Source organism: Dasypus novemcinctus, chromosome 3 (genome assembly GCF_030445035.2).
Source record: "Dasypus novemcinctus isolate mDasNov1 chromosome 3, mDasNov1.1.hap2, whole genome shotgun sequence".
Classification (NCBI taxonomy): Eukaryota; Metazoa; Chordata; class Mammalia; order Cingulata; family Dasypodidae; genus Dasypus; species Dasypus novemcinctus.
The window spans coordinates 148,487,648-148,505,269 of record NC_080675.1 but is presented as its reverse complement, the minus strand read 5'-3'; the positions used below and the strand labels follow the sequence as shown (position 1 = coordinate 148,505,269).

Genomic DNA, 17,622 nt, shown 5'->3' with positions numbered 1-17,622 from the left:
ATTTATCTATCCTCTCAAGAGTATACGGAACAGGTGGCATATGGGAACTCTGTATTTTAAGCTTTATTTTTCTGTAAACGTACATTTCTCTAATAAAAAATAAAGTTTTAAAAAACAGCATATGGAACAGATGTGCATAGGTGGAGAAGGAAGGGTCAGCAGAAGACAAACCAATGAAGCAAGAACTCTATGTCAATAAAGACAATGAATGAGTTGATAAAGGTCTAGGTATAGGATCTGGCAGCAGGACTAGTTACAATAATTGAAAGAAAGGATTTAACAAGAGACTGAGTGAAAAATGATTTAATAATCCAGTGACTGATAGTGAGAAGTAAAAAAAGGAACAATCAAGAATGAGTCTAAAATTTCAAGACTGGAAGAACAGCAAAATGATCAAAGCAGAAGGCTGTTCTGGCAAAAAGATTTAATGAAAAAATAAAGTGTTCAGTTCTTACATATGTTTATTTTGAGACGCTATTAAGACATTCTTATAAAGCTTTTCAGCAATCAAAGATGTGGTATAGTTTTGGGAATCACTGAAATGGGTGAATGGGTCCAATCATTAAGAAGGAATGAAACTGCTCAGAGAGTTAAGAACTGAGCCATGAGACACACTCACAACTATAGCTCTTATCTACTGAACTTCCACTTCTAATAATGCTGGACAAGGTCACTGGAACCAACTTTCCTACTACAGATAACTGAAAAAGCTTGACGGAATATAAAAACCATATTTCAAAAGTATAAAAATTTTTTTAAAAAGTGAAAATCAATTGGTCAAGATTGAGAAGGAGTTGAAAATTGAGGGAAATGAGCCACGGATTTGAAGTGATATTTGCCAATCCACAGGAGCGTATATGAGGCTAAGTGAGGCTAGGGAAGATGAAGCTGGAGTCTGACATCCACCAAAGGCTTATTTACATAGCCCAGAAAATAGAAAATCCTAAAATGAGATTAAAGTGATACTACAATTCTAGTGCCCCCATACACCTGATAAAAACAAAAATTCTCTCTGAAGGAAGATAATACCATCGTAGGCCTCAACATATTTCTATAAGTATTTTTTCAAATACAGCATCCGGCATACAATTTAAAAATATCAGACACATGAAGAGGCAAGGCATCACAAGTAAGAAACAGAAGAAAGAGAAAACAAAGAAGCAAACACAAAGGAATTCCAGATATTGAAATAATCAATCACAGACTAACTGTTATGCTTACTATGTTCAAATCAATATAAGCCAAGCTTGAACAATTTATCAGGAAAATGGAAATTAAAAAGTTTCATAGCAGATTTGTAAAGTAACCAACTAGAAACTGCATAACTTAAGAAACACTTAATCGAATTAAGATTTCAGGAGATAGGTTTAATAATTGATTAGTCATAGAGAAGAAAATTATGAACTGAGAGACAGGTCAGAAGACTCAGGTATGTCCTCACTGACCATGTTTCTGGTCTTGCACCACCTGGCCTCAAATGTGACAATTGTGAAAATGGGTGGTTTCTGATAGGAGGAATGAAAGGGGGAGCCGTAGGGAACCAGGAAATACTGGGAAGATCACAGAAAGGGAGGAACTTGGGGAAGTGACCTCATAAGAGTTCTGTCTGAACTCCTGGGCTCACCCATGACCTATCTGTGCATGGATCTGATCCTAATTAGCATACTAGAGACTCTAAGAACTGAGATAATGGATAGAACTTGGCCCAGATTCCAGACTAACTACTGAGTGGCATAAATAGAAGATTCAAATAGCACTACAAGGGCTTTGAAAACCAAAGTGACAATGGAACAAGAGTCTACAAAATGCAGGATGGAAATAAGGCCTGAAACTAACCTGGTTGATTGCCTAGCAAAACAATCATTTTCCATAGGATTGAAACAAAACCCAGAGTCTTATAATATTGAAAATGTCCGTGATGAAATCCAAAATTATTCAGCACACAAATAACCATAAAAACCTCAAGTCACATGGGAAAAGATGGATCAACAGATGCCAAAAACAGAATGACACAGGTGTTGGAATTATATGACACACATTTTAATGCAACCATTATAAAAATGCTCACATGAGAGCAAGACTCTTGAAACAAATAGAAAGTATTAGCAAAGAAAAAGAAAATTATAAAGGACCATGAAATGGAAATTTTAGAACCAAAAAACATAATAAATTAAATTTGAACTGACTGGATGAACTCAACAGGAAAATGGAATGACACAGGAAATAGTGAACTTGAAAAAAGATCAATAGAAATGAACCAATCTGAACAAAATCTGAACAAAAGAGGGAAAAATAGACTTTAAAAAAATGAGCACACAGCTGGGCCCTGAGCCTCAGCAGAGTTGCAATACCTACTCTCCACATCGTTGGACTTACCCAGGTCAGCTGACAGGGAGGTAAGAATGGTCAACCACCACACCAGGGAACTGAGAGGGTCTACAGCTTTAGGCAGGAGAATCCCAACCATTGGCCATGTGGGATCTAAGCCCCTTCTCAATTTAGAGGTGGTGTAGACATTACCATCCCAGAGTCCACAGGATGGGGGAATATAATATGGATTGGAGTGGACTTGCTAGTATTCTACTATACTGTAGAATTGTTGTGACTCTAGTAATGGAAGAAAATGTATCACTGATGTGGAGACAGTGGCCACAGGAGTTGCTGAGCGCAGGGAGAGGGAGGAAGAGGTGTGCTATGGGGCATTTTCAGGACTTGGAGTTGTCCTGAATGATATTGCAGGGACAGATGCAGGACATTGCACATCCTGCCATAACCCACTAGATGGATTGTGGGAGAGTGTGAACTACAATGTAAACTATGGTCCATGCAGTGTGGCAGTGCTCCACAGTGTATTCACCAAATGCACTGAACATGTCTTACTGATGAAAGAGGATGCTGATGTGGGAGGAGTGGGGGTGGGGTGGGGAGTGGGGTATATGGGAACTCTTGTATTTTTTAATGTAACATTTTTTGTGATCTATTTATCTTTTTTAAAATAAAAAATTTAAAAATATTAAAAAGTAAAAAATGAGCACAGCCTCAGGGGCCTATGGAATAGTAACAAAAGGTCTAACATTGACAAAAGGAAAAAAAAACTGAAGAGTTACTGGCTGAAAACGTCAAAATCTGGAAAAATCATAAATCTACAGAATCAAGAAGCTGAGTGAACCCTAAATAGGATAAACACAAAGAAATCCACACACAGGCATACACTGATTTGAATGACTACAGATTTCTCATCATGAGTCATAAAGGTCAGACAGAAGTAGTACAGCATTTTTGAAGCGTGAAAAGGAAAACTGAAGGAATTTTTTATCATCAGATCTGCTCTAAAAGAATTCTTTTTGGGCAATGATACCAGAATAAAACTTAGAACAGCAAGAATAACCTAAATGGTAAATATCTGGGTATTTATAATAAATTATTCTTCTCTTCTTGAGTTCTTTAAAACATTTAATGGTTAAAAACTAATCATGGGAGAGTGTGGGCTATGATGTGGACCATTGACCATGAGGTGCAGCAGTACTCAGAGACGTATTCACCAAATGCAATGAATGTCTCATGATGATGGAGGAGACTGTTGTTATGGGGGGAGGAGTGGGATAAGGGGGGTGAGGGGTATATGGAGACCTCATTTTTTTTAATGTAATGTATTTTTTTAATATTACATTAAAAAAATAAAGACTAAAAAACACAAACTAATCATGGGAAATGGATGTGGCTCAACCAATTGGGCACCCACCTACCACATAGGAGTTCCAGGGTTAGATGCCCAGGGCCTCCTGATGAGGGCAAGCTGGTCCATGCGGCAAGCTGGCCCATGCGAAGTGCCGGCCCACAACAGGAACGACGCCCCATGCAGGAGTGCCAGCAGACGTGGAGAGCTGGCGCAATAAGATGACTCAACAAGAGGCACAGAGGAGAGAAAATAAGAAGTAACAGAACAGGGAGCCAAGCTGGTACAAGAGAGAAATTGCCTCTCTCACACTCTGGAAGGTCCCAGGATCAGTTCCTGGAACCACCTAATGAGAGAATACAAGCAGACACAGAAGAACACACAGCAAATGGACATAGAGAGCAGACAATGGAGTGAACAAGGGGGTGGAGAAATAAATAAAATAAATCTTTAAAAAAACCCAAACTAATCATAACAAGGTTTGATGGGGTTTTCAATGGATAGAAATTGATATATCAGACAACTATAACATAAAAGGGATATTAAAGGAATCTATGATGGTAAATTTTCTACATTCAAATTGAAGTGAGAAAGTATTGGTTCTAAATAGACTGTAGGTATTTGACATTCCAAGAGCAACCACTAAAAAATCATACAAGGAAATATATTCAAAATCACAGTAAATAAATTAAAATGGAATACCAAAAAAAGTTCAAGTAATACAAAAGAAGGTAGGAAGAGGAAAAAGAAGAAAAACAGAGGAAAAGCAGAAAAATAATCAAATAGTAGACCCTAAATCCAAACAACTGATGCACTTAAAAGCACTTGACAAAATACAACACCCCATTCATGATTTAAAAAAAAAAACTCTCAGCAAGCTAGGAATAGAAGTAAACTTCAACCTGACAAAGGACATGTATAGAAAGCCTTCAGTTAACATCTTACTACATGGTGAAAGACTATGTTTCCCCTAAGAACAGGAAAAAGGCCAGGATATCTATTCTCCTCACTCCTTTTCAACATCATACTAGAATTCTTGACAAACGCAATAAGGGAAGAAAAAGAAATAAAGGCATACAGATTTGAAAGGATGAAATAAAACCATTCTTATTCACCCACGACATGATTATCTACTTAGAAAATATCAAGAAAATTGTTTGTGTAGAAAATATCTCCAAAAGCAGCAGAGCAATATATATATATATATACACACATATATAAATAACTGTGTTTATATTTATATATTCTATATAAATGCATCAAAAAAGTATGCATTAAACTACTTAGAGTTCCCTCTGGAAAGAGGAATGACATTTGGGAAGTGGGGATGGGCTTGGATGTAATGAAGTAGAACATTCACTTTTCATTCTATCCTTTTATTCATTTGAAAACTTTACAATGATGATATATTCATATATTACATGTTTACATTATATTTTAAAAGTTCTATGGATTAAATGATACTAAAGATAGATAAAACTGGTAAAGGATCCCTGCGTGATAAACAGAAAGTAGCGCAGTATTTCTCAAATGATGTTCCAAGGCACATTAGTGAGTCCCTTAAAACTGGGTTCCACAGTCAAGTGAGTTGGGGGAATGTTATATCTTCTGCCCCTATTTTAGAGATTCATAATGCACCTTTGCATAGTAAGGTCTTATAGTACAGTATAGTATTGTCTTATAGTATAGTATAGTCTTATAGTATAGTATTGCATAGTAGTCTTATAGTATAGAAACCTGTTAAACATTTTCCTCAAATAATTTATCCATGGAACCATTTAAAGAGTAACACTTCGAGAAATGCTGAACTAAATACATTACATATTGTGAGATGCTGACAAGAGGAAACAAAAGTGCTCTGCTCAATCTTTTTAATAAGGCAGAAGTTGAGGTTGCCTGTTTGCTGATCTTAGGGGAATAGAAGGAAAAGTTTTTGGAAGTGAGAAGTATGAAAATGGTTTAGAACATTTTCTTGTAGGGAATTCTGTAAGAAGTATCAGCCTCTCATTTTCCAGGCAAGAAATCTTTAGGCCTCTTCTTCCTTCTCCTCACCATGTTTATGAATGATTCTGTAACTAAAGTGAATGCTATGCCTCCAAACATGTATTATCCGAAAACAAACAACAAAAAAGTAGTCCATAAAGAAAGTGTGGAATATCAGATGGTCTAGGATAGGAAATGGGAATCCACCTATCTCTTTCTCTCCAAATATAGGACATAGGGGTAAAGGGAGCTGGAGGACCAACAGTGAGGAGAGGGAGGGAGGAAGGAAGGGAAGGGAGAGATGGAGGAAGAGCAAAATGATGATTGCATTTATATAGTACTTTTTTCAGCACTTTTACAAGCTGGATGATTACACTATTCCATGCGTTGGGCCAAATCTGCTCTCTGGCCCATCTTCACCCAGTTTCTTGCCCTGTCCTTGGGATTGCCCCACCAACAGGCTCCTTGACTTGGGATCTGCAGTGCAGCCCCAGCAACTCAGCCATAACGGCTGATCCTGCTGTGGGTCAAGTCACCCTGTCTGTAGGTTTGTCCTTCCATTCACATCAGGCCTTAGCCAGCTCATCAGTGGTGGGGGTGGGGCGTAGGACAGTGAGCCTTTGTAAGTAAGTACCAGGATCTCAGTCCAGGTAGGTGCCAAGTGGCCCCAGAAACCAGGCGGCCTCCACTTGTGACGCTGCAGCTCTCTATCAGTTTCGGAAAATCCCTTCCTGTTCATCAATCTGGCCTACAGTTTCCCTGTTTGCGTCTCTGTCAGTCACAAAGTTTCTTCGGTGCCTCTGACCGAGACAGCCTTAACTTCCGTCATCCTGACTAAACCTTAAACAGGCTTCTCCCGGACGCCAGGCTTCTGAACTCCTGACCTCCCTCTCACTAGGGCTCATACTTTCCAGGTATGCCTGAGAGGCTCCTAACCAGGTGGCTTAACTACTGCAAATGAAAACCTTCCAAACAAGTGGTCCTGACTACAACCTCAGTAAGCCCCTCCCTCGCCTCCATCCACTCCCAGCCCTTAAAGAGCTTGTCCTTTATTTCAAGGGAGTTGACTTCTACTCCCTCTCCTACCATGGTAACTATGAATAGTCATCCCTGCCGGTGCCGTTTCTCCTTTGACATCTGTCATTCTGCCCGTTCCTCAACAGTTCCTTCAGCCCCTCAAGGTCCTCTCCTCGCGTGCAAGGTGCGTCGGGGGCGCGACCCTGTTTGCAGCTGGCTCGGTCTTCCCTCCCTGCCAGGCCGAGATGAGCACCTCGCAACCACACCCGCCCTCAGGCCTCACCTTCCACGTCGGGGAAGAGGTTGTCCCAGGCACGAGCATCTCTCCGGCACCCGGGGGCATGAAGCGTCCATACCTCTGCAGAGGCCACTGCGCCGCTCCTCCTCCCGGGAGCCCGAGGCCCGCTTGCACTTTACCCACCTCCGCCATGTCTGGATGGCTGGCACGCTCAGCCCGTGGGGCTGCCAATCCGCGCAACCAGCCAATCAGGAAGCGAAGTGACCCAAGGCCCACCCTCCCCCAGTAATGGAAGCCAATGGCCGGGCACAGAAGCCTCCCTCAGGTGGATGTTTTGGTTGTAGGCCCTGCCATAGAGGCCTCTCTTAGCGTTAGGCACGGTTTCCTCTCTGAGAGCAAAGTAGAGAGAGTAACTTCTATCTCCAAGTGTGGTTATGATTCATAAATGGTAGCTGATCTCCTCGGCAATCTTCGGACCCTCTCCTGCCCTCACGCAGCCCATTCCATGGTCCAGCAGCTCTGAGTCAGAAATTTCGGAAACTGGGTGACTGCCTGGAAGTCGTACACAGTTACTGGGTCATCTCTCTGAGGCTGCCTGGACATGTGTATTTCCTTTCCTCACAACAGCCTTTCAGATGACACCGTCCCTACCCCTCCTCAACTCTACAGCACAAGCTCAATTCCTCCAGACATTTGGGAATGCAGTCATTTCCTCATCATTCTTCCTGCCCCTGAGCATATTGCCTCCTGACCGTCAATTTCTCTAAACTGAGAGCGACAGGTGGGTAGGGGGCTGTCAGCAGTAAAAGGTGTGCCTCAATCAAACAGCAGGCACACCTAAACTACATTTCCAATTGATTAATAGTGGTCAAGGCACTTCCACATCTGTTATGTCATTTATCCTCCCAACAACCTTGTGGTGAATTAAGCAAAGCACAGAATATTACCGCCATTGAGCAGGTGAAGGCCAAATAAATTCTGGAGAGTAGAAACGATTTGTCCAAGCTTACACAGCCAGTAAATGGCAGAGCCAGGGTAGAACTGTAGACTACACAATCTCTCCATGTGACCACTTTCTTGCAAAGAATTTAGGTATTCTTATGGACTTAGTGTCATGTCAAGTCAGAAGCAACATATACAGAGGGTAGAGGCTATATTAACTAAACACAAAGTTAAAATGCAAGCAATTTTTAAAAATATGCCTATTAAAAGATATTAAAATGCATAGATGATGTTTGGAGAGATAACTATTTACTCTGCAAAGCATCAATTAAATACCTACAGTGTGCAAGCAACTATGCAAGTCACCATAGGAGAGAAATGAATAAGGCATGGATCTACCCTTGTAGGACCTCAGAATCTAATAAGGAAGACAGAGAGAAGTGCAAACTTACCGTAATACCTTTCATTTAGCATCATATGAAAGGTACAAACAAGTGCTCTAGGGTTCAGATGACATAAAAATCTACTAACAGGGAGTGGGAGTGGCATTTGAGTTAGGACTTGAAGGGTCAGAAAAAGTTTCCCAAGGGAAGATTCAAAAAAGTAGCATTCCATGTGGAGGGGAAGTTGAGAAGCAAAATTTAAGAGATGAGGATAGTGACATGAGTAGCTAGAATGCAGTGTTGTTTTTAAGGAAGATGAGGCTACAAATGGGAGTTGAGTCAGAAAAGCATTGAACAAGAAGCTAAGGAGTGTAGATTTTACTTGGAAGGTGGTGATGAACGTAGAAAATTTGCATAGTGTTGATCCAGGCAGGTTAATTTTTTTTCAGGGGCAAATAAGATCAATTAGATTAAAGGCAATGGAGATTTGTTACTTAATTTGCCACTAGTTCTGTAAATTTTGCTAGAGGAGGTAAAATTTCAGAAACAGCTTCAGAAGGTCCTTAAATGACATAGGAGTACTGCGTTTAATACAGAAGGAAATGGTTAGAAATTTGTTTTGTTTTTTAGGAGATTCAAGGGATTGAACCCCAGACCTTGTACATGTAAGGCGGGTGCCCAACCACTGAGCTATGCCCACTCCCCAGAAATCTGGTTTTAATCTCAGCACCACCTCTTGCCATCTGTGACCTTGAAGAAGTCACTTAACCTCTCTGTAAAATAGGGTTAATAAATGCCTACCTTACATGGTCATTGGAAGGAATAAGGTCATATGTGGGAAAACACTTGCAAAATACTGTGCGTTTCTTTCTATTTCCAGGGTTAAAGTGACTTTCTGTGGGCTCTCTACAGGCAGGGTGGATGAGAATGGAAGTACAACATTTAGCTTCAGAGGTGCTCACATTTCAGGTCCAGGGTTGCAGCTGCTGTCAGACACCCTTCAGAGGAGCAGATGGTGTTCACAGTTGGGACCCTGTCAATGCCCAAGGACACCCAAGGCCCTGCTGGGTTCCCACCTGCAAACTCCCTTACTAGATAATGCACCTGTGCTCAAGCTTCTGGGGCCACTAGTGTCTGCCAAGAGCAGGTCATGCTTGCAAAGGAGATATGATAAGACCACAGCTCAATGAACCGAGGCTCTTCAAAACTTGTGAAATTAACAAATGTGATGAGCCCTCGAGAAGTGTTGGGACTGTACTAGGTGCCAGGGATACAGTAGAGAACAAAATAAACATGGTTTCTGCCCTCCTGAAACTTACATCTAGTGGGAGCAGAACACTGTGCTAATTACTCCATATTTTATTTTATTTTTTTTTTTTTTTTTTTTATCTTTTTTTTTTTTTATTTTTTATTGAATTTGTAATAATATTACATTAAAAATATATATGTGAGGTCCCATTCAACCCCACCCCCCCACCCCCCACCCCCCCCCAACAACACTCGTTCCCATCATCATGACACATCCATTGGATTTGGTAAGTACATCTTTGGGCACCTCTGCACCATTACTCCATATTTTAAATGGACTTTTATTTTATTTTTTAAAGATAAAGCTGTAATATTTATTTAAAAATACAATTTCCTACAGTAAAAAGCACAGATCTTACATGTTCAATTAGATGAGTTATGTTAGATGAGTTACAGCTGTTCACACTCATGTAACCACCATCCAAACCAAGATATAGAACATTTCCAAAACCTCCTAAATTCCCTTCTGAGTGCCTACTTCCAGACAATTTCCAGTCCCCAAGGGCAACCAGTGGTCTGAATTTTATCACCATATATTAATTTTCCCATTTCCTCTGCTTCATGCATGTGAAACCATATAGAATATACTCTTTTGTATCTGCTTTTGCTTTTTAAATTAAGTTTCGCCCACGTTTTTGTGTGTCAGCAGTTCATTCCTTTTTTGTGCTGAATAGCGTTTTATTGTTCTACTATCTGACTGTTTCACAATTTGTTCTTTACCTGTTGATAGACATTTGGGTTCTTATCCAATGTTTTAAAAAGTCACTCTGAACATTCTTGTACATCTTTTGTATAGATAAATGTTGTCATTTATCGTCAGCAAATATCTAAGAATATAATTTCAGGGTGCTAAAGAGATATATGTTTGACTTTATCAGATACTGTCAAACAGTTATCCGTAATGGTTTTTATCATTTTGCAGTCTCACTAGCAAAATATAAGGGTTCCAGTTGCTCCACATCCTTGCTGACATTGTCAAGTCATTTTAGTTTTAGCCAACCTAGTGTGTGTAGTGGTATCTCACTGCAGTTTTGATTTGCATTTCCCAGATGATGATGTTGAACCACATTTCATGTGCTTATTGGCCATTTATGTATCTTATTTTGTGAAATGCCCGTTGAAATCTTTTGCATTATTGATTTGATATAGTATTTTCATCAGATATAGTGTTTTAAATACTTTTCCACACTTGTTAATTTCACAAGTTTTTAGACCCTTGGTTCATTTGAGCTGTGGCTTTATATATCACCTTTGCAGACATGACCTGCAAAAATTAAAAACAAATTAAAAATATTTTCCCAGCTTGTAACTTGCTTTTTCATTTTCTTAACAACGTGTTTTGAAGAGCAGAAGTGTTTAATTTTGATAAAGTCTAATTTATCAATTGTTTTTCTTTTGTTAGTGCTTTTTGTGTCCTACCTAAAAAATCTCTGCCCCAAAGTTGTACATATATTCTCCTACATTTCCCCTAGAAACTTGACGATTATAATTTCTACATCTAGGCATATCATTCTTCTTGCACTAACTTGTGTATTTGGAATGAGGTAGGGATTGAGGTTCATTTTTTTCCCCACATGGATATATATCCAGTTAATGTTACCTATGAGTAGACCTCAACCAGTGACTAAAGAAAATGGGTGCAGAAATACACTCAGTCCTCAGGTAGGATAACTCTGAGGTTTCTATAAGACCTCATCACTGAGTTCCCCAGTGGGAATAGTCTCCAGTTACTTATGATGGCAACTGGCTTGGTGATGATCCATTTTTAGTTGCCTTGCTCTCCTGACAGCCTCCTCTACAAGTGATTCCTAGGACCGCCTCTCACATAAATTGCTGTACTTGAATCCTTGTCCCAAGTCTACTTCTTGGGGGACCCTAACTAAGACAGTGACGAACAAAATGGACAGTCCCTGTACTTAAGTAGATCATATAATTACAAAGAAGAAGATGGGAGAAGAGGCATTCAGGGGAGGGAGAAATCGTCACAACCAAAGTGGACCCTCCTAGCAACAGAAGAGCACCATTTGTGCCCAGAACTAATGAGTGAGAGGTGACTATGAGCTAGCATGTCCTCCTCTTAAGAGATTGTTACCAGTTAGAAAAACTTAGCCCCTACAGAAAAAAAAAAAAAAGATCATTTATTTCCCTGAAATTTTTTTTGATCCCAAATTCTTTTACCATGTAACTCTATTTGGCAGGTAGCCTAACGACACAGAGAGATGCTAGCTGCACAGTTTGTCAGTATTATTGTTGGACGCAGGCCACAAGACTGGTTTGGGAAACCTAGAAATTCCTTTTCAAAGTAGACTGGGGACCCCATACATCTTCCATCTCTCTAGGATATTAAGTCAGCCAAGGAAACGATGGCTTCAGTGTTCTTGGGTCCCCTTGATGACAGCATGACAGAGAAAGCTGCACTTTTGTTCTGCCTGCCACGTCCCTCAGCAGCAATTCTGAGGACCACTCAGAGTGGCAGAGAACTGCAGGACACTGTTGGTGGCTGTGGGGTTTCCCAGAAGAGCCCTGCTTGCCTCACTCAAACCAGATGAAGTGTCTGCCTGATGTCAGGCCAGGAGATGCTGTGCAAGGGGATGCTATACAAGGGGATGTTTCCATGGAACTTTATACTCATTGCTAGAAAGGAATTATTTTCAAATTTCTCCTTTGTATCTTTCACATGCAAAAACCCAACTGGTCCATTTTAGGTAATTATAGGGGTTTCAGTGTGAATAGACACAGACAGTCTCAACCTGTCCAACAACTAGTGATCATCGACACAACATGAAGAGAGATTAAAATTGACTTTTCCATTTATTAAAGCACAGAGAATAATGCACTAGTAAAAAAAGGTTTGCCAGCTAGAATAGTTGGGAGCATATTTTACAAAGCTGGGTTAGAGTGCCAGAAATAGGAGCTTCAAGGAAATACTAAAGAAAAGACCATGAATCTGGAGTTCCTGGTACATGCACAGTCTCAGTATTTTTTATGGAGTGATTGGAAATTTTAATACAGAAAGGAGAAAGGGCTGAATTAAAAAATCACTCTGGGGGTCTAAAGGGCTAACATAGGGGGCATTGTTAATAACTCTTTCTCATCCACACAAGTTGGAACAAGAAGAAACTTCATCAGTCACATAATAAAGAATTGGAGCTAAAGATAAAGAAGATATTTTTGTATCTCAAAATCTTTATCTGGTAGCTGGGTATATTAGGGAAATTTCTGATTCTTTAGCCTAGAAATACATTATCAAATATAGGAGCATAGACAGGAAGTCCCCTTGAGGACCCGTCCAATTTAATGCATCACTTAGGCCATCATTAGTTGCCTGACTCTGGAGAAGTCATTTAATCTACCTCTTTAGAGTGAGGCTGCAATATTTGCAATTTATGCCTCAGAAGACAAGGGAAAGCATCATAAAGAAAGTGTTTTGTGCTTGAGGGTGACTCAGCAGAAGCATTTTTTAGTTTAGTTTTGAGGAATATTTTGAATAACTTAGCTTTCATTCATTGTGACTAAGCCTCAAACAGACACTAGATGAGGAAAGGCTGGTGTTGGGAGGTCTAAGTTTTCATAGGGACCCAGGAACAGTCAGAGCTGCTTGGACTGCTTCCTCACACCAAATGTGTTTGTTCTGAATGCATCACAATATGTTTCTGCATAAAAATACTGTCCACAGGAGACAAGTTGAGAGATAAGTTGAGAGACCCAGAGGTAGAGTGAATTTTTTTTGAGCGGTCCTGCCAGTGCAACTTATTTGTTCATTCACTTATTTAGCCAGTATTTGTTGTGCATACTCTGTGCCAGGTACTAAGCAAGGTGCCAGAGATACAAATATGAATAGGACACAGCTCTTCTCTTGAAAATGCATATATAGTCTGCTAGACAGACAGACATAAAGACAAATAATGTGCCATATAATGTGAAAGTTGCTCCATAGGAAACATAGACCCAATATTGCATTGGTACAAAAAGGAGGGATACATTCAAGAGGAATCAGTCAGGAAAGTCGGCAAGGGACAGAAACTCTTGAACAGTGCTTAATTTCAGGGGAAAAAAAATGGCTTTTTAATTCTCTGATAATTTTGTTATTGTCTGATAACTTCTAGGCAGTATAGTACAGCTAGGTTCACTCCTCAACAACTTGTCCTATCTCCAGTACATGGCAATGACAGGTTAAATATAAGAAAAAATAACCAACCAAAAGAGCTAGTCGGGATCAAAGACGAGGCAAGCATTTCTGGGACCAGATATTCACATTCATGAGGATGGAGCCAGGAGCAGGTTGGGTTCCAGGTCTGGACCTAGACGCCATGGCAGGGAGGATGTCTGCAGCAGAGTAAAGGAAACCCAAAGGCTCCATGCATGGCACAGAATAGAGCCAGGCTCTCTGCATGAAGTCAGGAGCTAAAGTGGAATGCCCTTCTTTTGAAAGGGGCTTAAAAAGACTGCCACCTGCAGGGTGGGGTAACTATTTCCAGGAAGACAGGGACATATGGAGGCAGGGAAACAGACAGGCAGGAGATGCAGGCTCTGGGAATGGCTATCCCCAATGTTGCAGCAGCATGGCTGAAATACCTCTATAAGACTGGCCTCTGGACTGGGGCCTGTGGGAGAGGCTAAGAGAAGGCAACAGCCTACCCATACCACTACCTGAAAGGAGGGGAGAGAAGAGGAAATCAGAAAGCTTCCCACTCAAAATGATCCTGAAAACCAAAAGTCCAAAACAGATGAGGAAATATAATTCAAGGTAAGACAATCAACAAAATCAACAATAGGAATATAAATATTCACTTCTGATAAAATTAATTATATAGACAAGAATAAACTCAAAATGGGTTAAAGACCTAAAAGAAAATGAAGGAAACATCTTAAAAGACCTTGTGGTAGGTGGTGGTTTCTTGGACCTTATATCCAAAGCATGAGCAAAAAAGAAAAATATAAATAAATGGGACCTCCTCAAAATGAAACATGTTTAAACCTCAAAGGACTTTGTCAAAAGGGTGAAATGCAAATCAAAGCTACAATGAGATATCATTCCACACCTATTAGAATGGCCACTATTAAAGAGACAGAGAACAACAAAGCTGGAAAAATTGTGGTGAGATAGGAACACTTCTTCACTGTTTGTGGGAATACATAATGGTATAGCTACTGTGGACAACTGTCTGGCATTTCCCAAAGAAGTTGAATATAGACTTGCCACATGACCCAGCAATACCAGTACTGGGAATATACCCAGAGGAACTGAGAGCAGTGACATGAACAGACATCTGCACACCAGTGTTCATAGTGACATTATTCACAATTGCCAAAAGATGGAAACAACCCAGGTGTCCATCAACTGATGAATGGATAAACAAACTGTATTGTACACACATAGAATATTATGCAGCTGTAGGAAGAAATCAAGTCATAAAGCATATGACAACATGGATGAACCTGGAAGACATTATGTTGAGTGAAGCAAGCCAGACGCAAAAGGACAAATACTGTATGATTGTATTACTATGAACTAAATTTATTGTGTAATCTCATGGAATTAATAACTTGACTATGAGTCACCAAAAAAGAAAATGAGGTTAGGGAATGGAAAGCTGAGGGTTAACTTGCACAGAATTGGTCAAAAGGATGTGTATTATTCTTTGGAAATGAATAGAAAAGTTGAAAGCACATCATAATGTTTGTAACTAGCAGTACTATTATATGGGTATCACAGTGGTTTAAATGGAAAGTCTGAGGTTATGTATATTACTGAAAGGAAAGCTAAAGGGAAACGGATGTGGCTCAAGCAGTTGGGCTCCCATCTACCATATAGGAGGTCCAAGGTTCAATACCCAGGGCCTCCTGCTGAGAGCAAGCTGGCCCTGATGGAGTGCCACCCCACGTGGGAATGCTGCCCCACATGGAAGTGCCACCCCATGCAGAAATGCCACTGCGCACAGGTGTGCCAGCTGACGTGGAGAGCTGGTGCAGCAAGAAGATGCAACAAGAGACGCAAAGGAGAGAAAATAAGAAGACGTAGCAGAACAGGGATATGAGGTGATGCAAGAAAGTAATCACCTCTCTCCCATTCCAGAAGGTCCCAGGATCAGTTCCCAGAGCCACCTAATGAGAATACAAACAGGCATAGGAGAACATACAGGGAAAGGACACAGAGAGCAGACAACAGGGTGGGGGTGGGAGAGAAATAAATAAATAAATATTTTTAAAAAAATAAAAGGAAAGCTAAAATGTAACTTGGGACTGTATAGTATAGTAAAACTGCATGTGAAATATGAATATGGGCAAAATTGCATATATAAGACCATTCTTCTTTGAACTGAACTAATGTATGTTACTACTACAAGATGTTAATAGTAGACAAAAAACTATCCTAAGTGAAAGAAACCAGATGCAAAGTACTATATATTGTGTGATCCCATTTATATAAAAGGTAAATATAAATCAATTTATAAAGATGAAATTAGATTAGCAGTTATTTAGGGCTGGAGAAGGATAGAGGGATTGAGAGGTGACTGATAAGGGTGTGGAGTTTTTCTTTTTGGAGTAATGAAATTGTTCTAAAACTTTGTGGTGATGAATGCACAACATTGTGATTATATTAAAAGCCATTGATTATGCAATTTGGATAGATCACATGGTATGTGAATATATCTCAATAAAACAGCTTAAAAATAAATAAATACATATGCAAGAATAGCCAGAAATAGCAGCTATGTATGGCAGGGGAAGCATAGGGAGATTGAGAGGTAAAAAATTTTGTTTGTTTGTCTGGTTTTGTTATTACTACTGAAATAATGAAAATGGTCTAATAATGTTTGAAGTGATGAATGAACAACTATGTGATTATATCAAATACCATTGATTGTACATTTGGATGGATTTTTTGCTTTATTAATATGTATCAATAAAATTAATTTGTTTAAAAAATTAATTGTATAGAACAGACTGACCAAAACATTTTATGGTCAATACTCTTGTGATCTGCAAAGGCATGGATGAATAATACATCATTGAGCAAAAGAAGCCAGACACAAATAGTATGTAATATGTGCTTACATCTATATAATATGAAAAATTAGGCAAAAGTAATCTATACTGTTAGAAGTCAGGTACACAAGGAAGGCTCGCTGGGTGACGAGCTGCTGCCGCTTGGCTACGCGGAGCCGGAGCAGCAAGAGGGCGCCTGGGCCAGGGCGCCGTCGCCCACGCTGGAGCTGGCTAGCCGAAGCCCGTCCGGGGGCGCGGCGGGCCCGCTGCTCACTCCATCCCAATCGTTGGACTGCAGCCGGCGCTCGGGCTCCATCACCGTCAGCTACCGCGGTTCCTACACCATCCGGCGCAGGCGGACGCCAAGTTCCGGCGGGTGGCGCGCATCACCGTGTGCGGCAAGACATCGTTGGCCAAAGACGTGTTCGGGGACACCCTGAACGAGAGCCGGGACCCCGACCTGTCCCCGGAGCGCTATTATCTCAAGTTCAACTTCCTGGAGCAGGCCTTCGACAAGCTGTCCGAGTCGGGCTTCCACGTGGTGGCGTGCAGCTCCACTGGCACCTGCGCCTGCGCCAGCATCACCGACCAGAGCGAGGACAAGATCTGGACCAGCTACACCAAGTACATCTTCTGCAGGGAGTGAGCTCCCCAGACCCCTTCGAGATTCCGGCACCCTCTCCCCCTTCTTCCCTGCAGGGAGAGGATCCTGGCTCCCGTCCTTCCTGCCCCTCTACCTCTCCCACCCCCCTCTTCCCGCCCCCGTAGCTGGGGCCCGACCCTTCCATTTCAAATTCCAGAACTTGGAGCCGCAAAGTCTCTCGGCCTCTTTGTTTTCTTCAGGCCCCGCTAATCGAGAGAGCCCAGTCGTACTCCTATCCCAGGCTTCCTCCATCCCTTGCCTCAAAGCACCCCTCCCCCAGACTGACTTTCAGTCTGGATGGAGTGGGGTAGTGTTGCCACGAACTCACTGAATTGTTCAGAACTTGATTGGACTGTGTCTAGTGTGCAGAAGATTCCTTGAAACCTTCTCGACTCTTGGGATTTAAGAGATCAAAATTGGTGACCCTGGGAATAGTTATAGA

The 17,622-nt window shown here is 40.9% G+C and overlaps 1 protein-coding gene and 1 pseudogene across 1 annotated transcript in view; one reads left to right on the top strand and one right to left on the bottom strand.

The window, feature by feature from the left end:
• Nucleotides 1–7,106, bottom strand: part of REC114 (REC114 meiotic recombination protein) — a 209,297-nt gene extending 202,191 nt beyond the window's left edge. Inside the window, exon 1 of the mRNA XM_004476641.3 lies at nucleotides 6,960–7,106. Coding sequence (XP_004476698.1) covers nucleotides 6,960–7,106 — 147 coding nt within the window. The remainder of the gene's footprint in view (nucleotides 1–6,959) is intronic.
• A 4,804-nt stretch (nucleotides 7,107–11,910) lies between these two features.
• LOC101426849 (BTB/POZ domain-containing protein KCTD12-like) lies at nucleotides 11,911–17,183 on the top strand (annotated as a pseudogene).
• The last annotated feature ends 439 nt before the right edge of the window (nucleotides 17,184–17,622 follow it).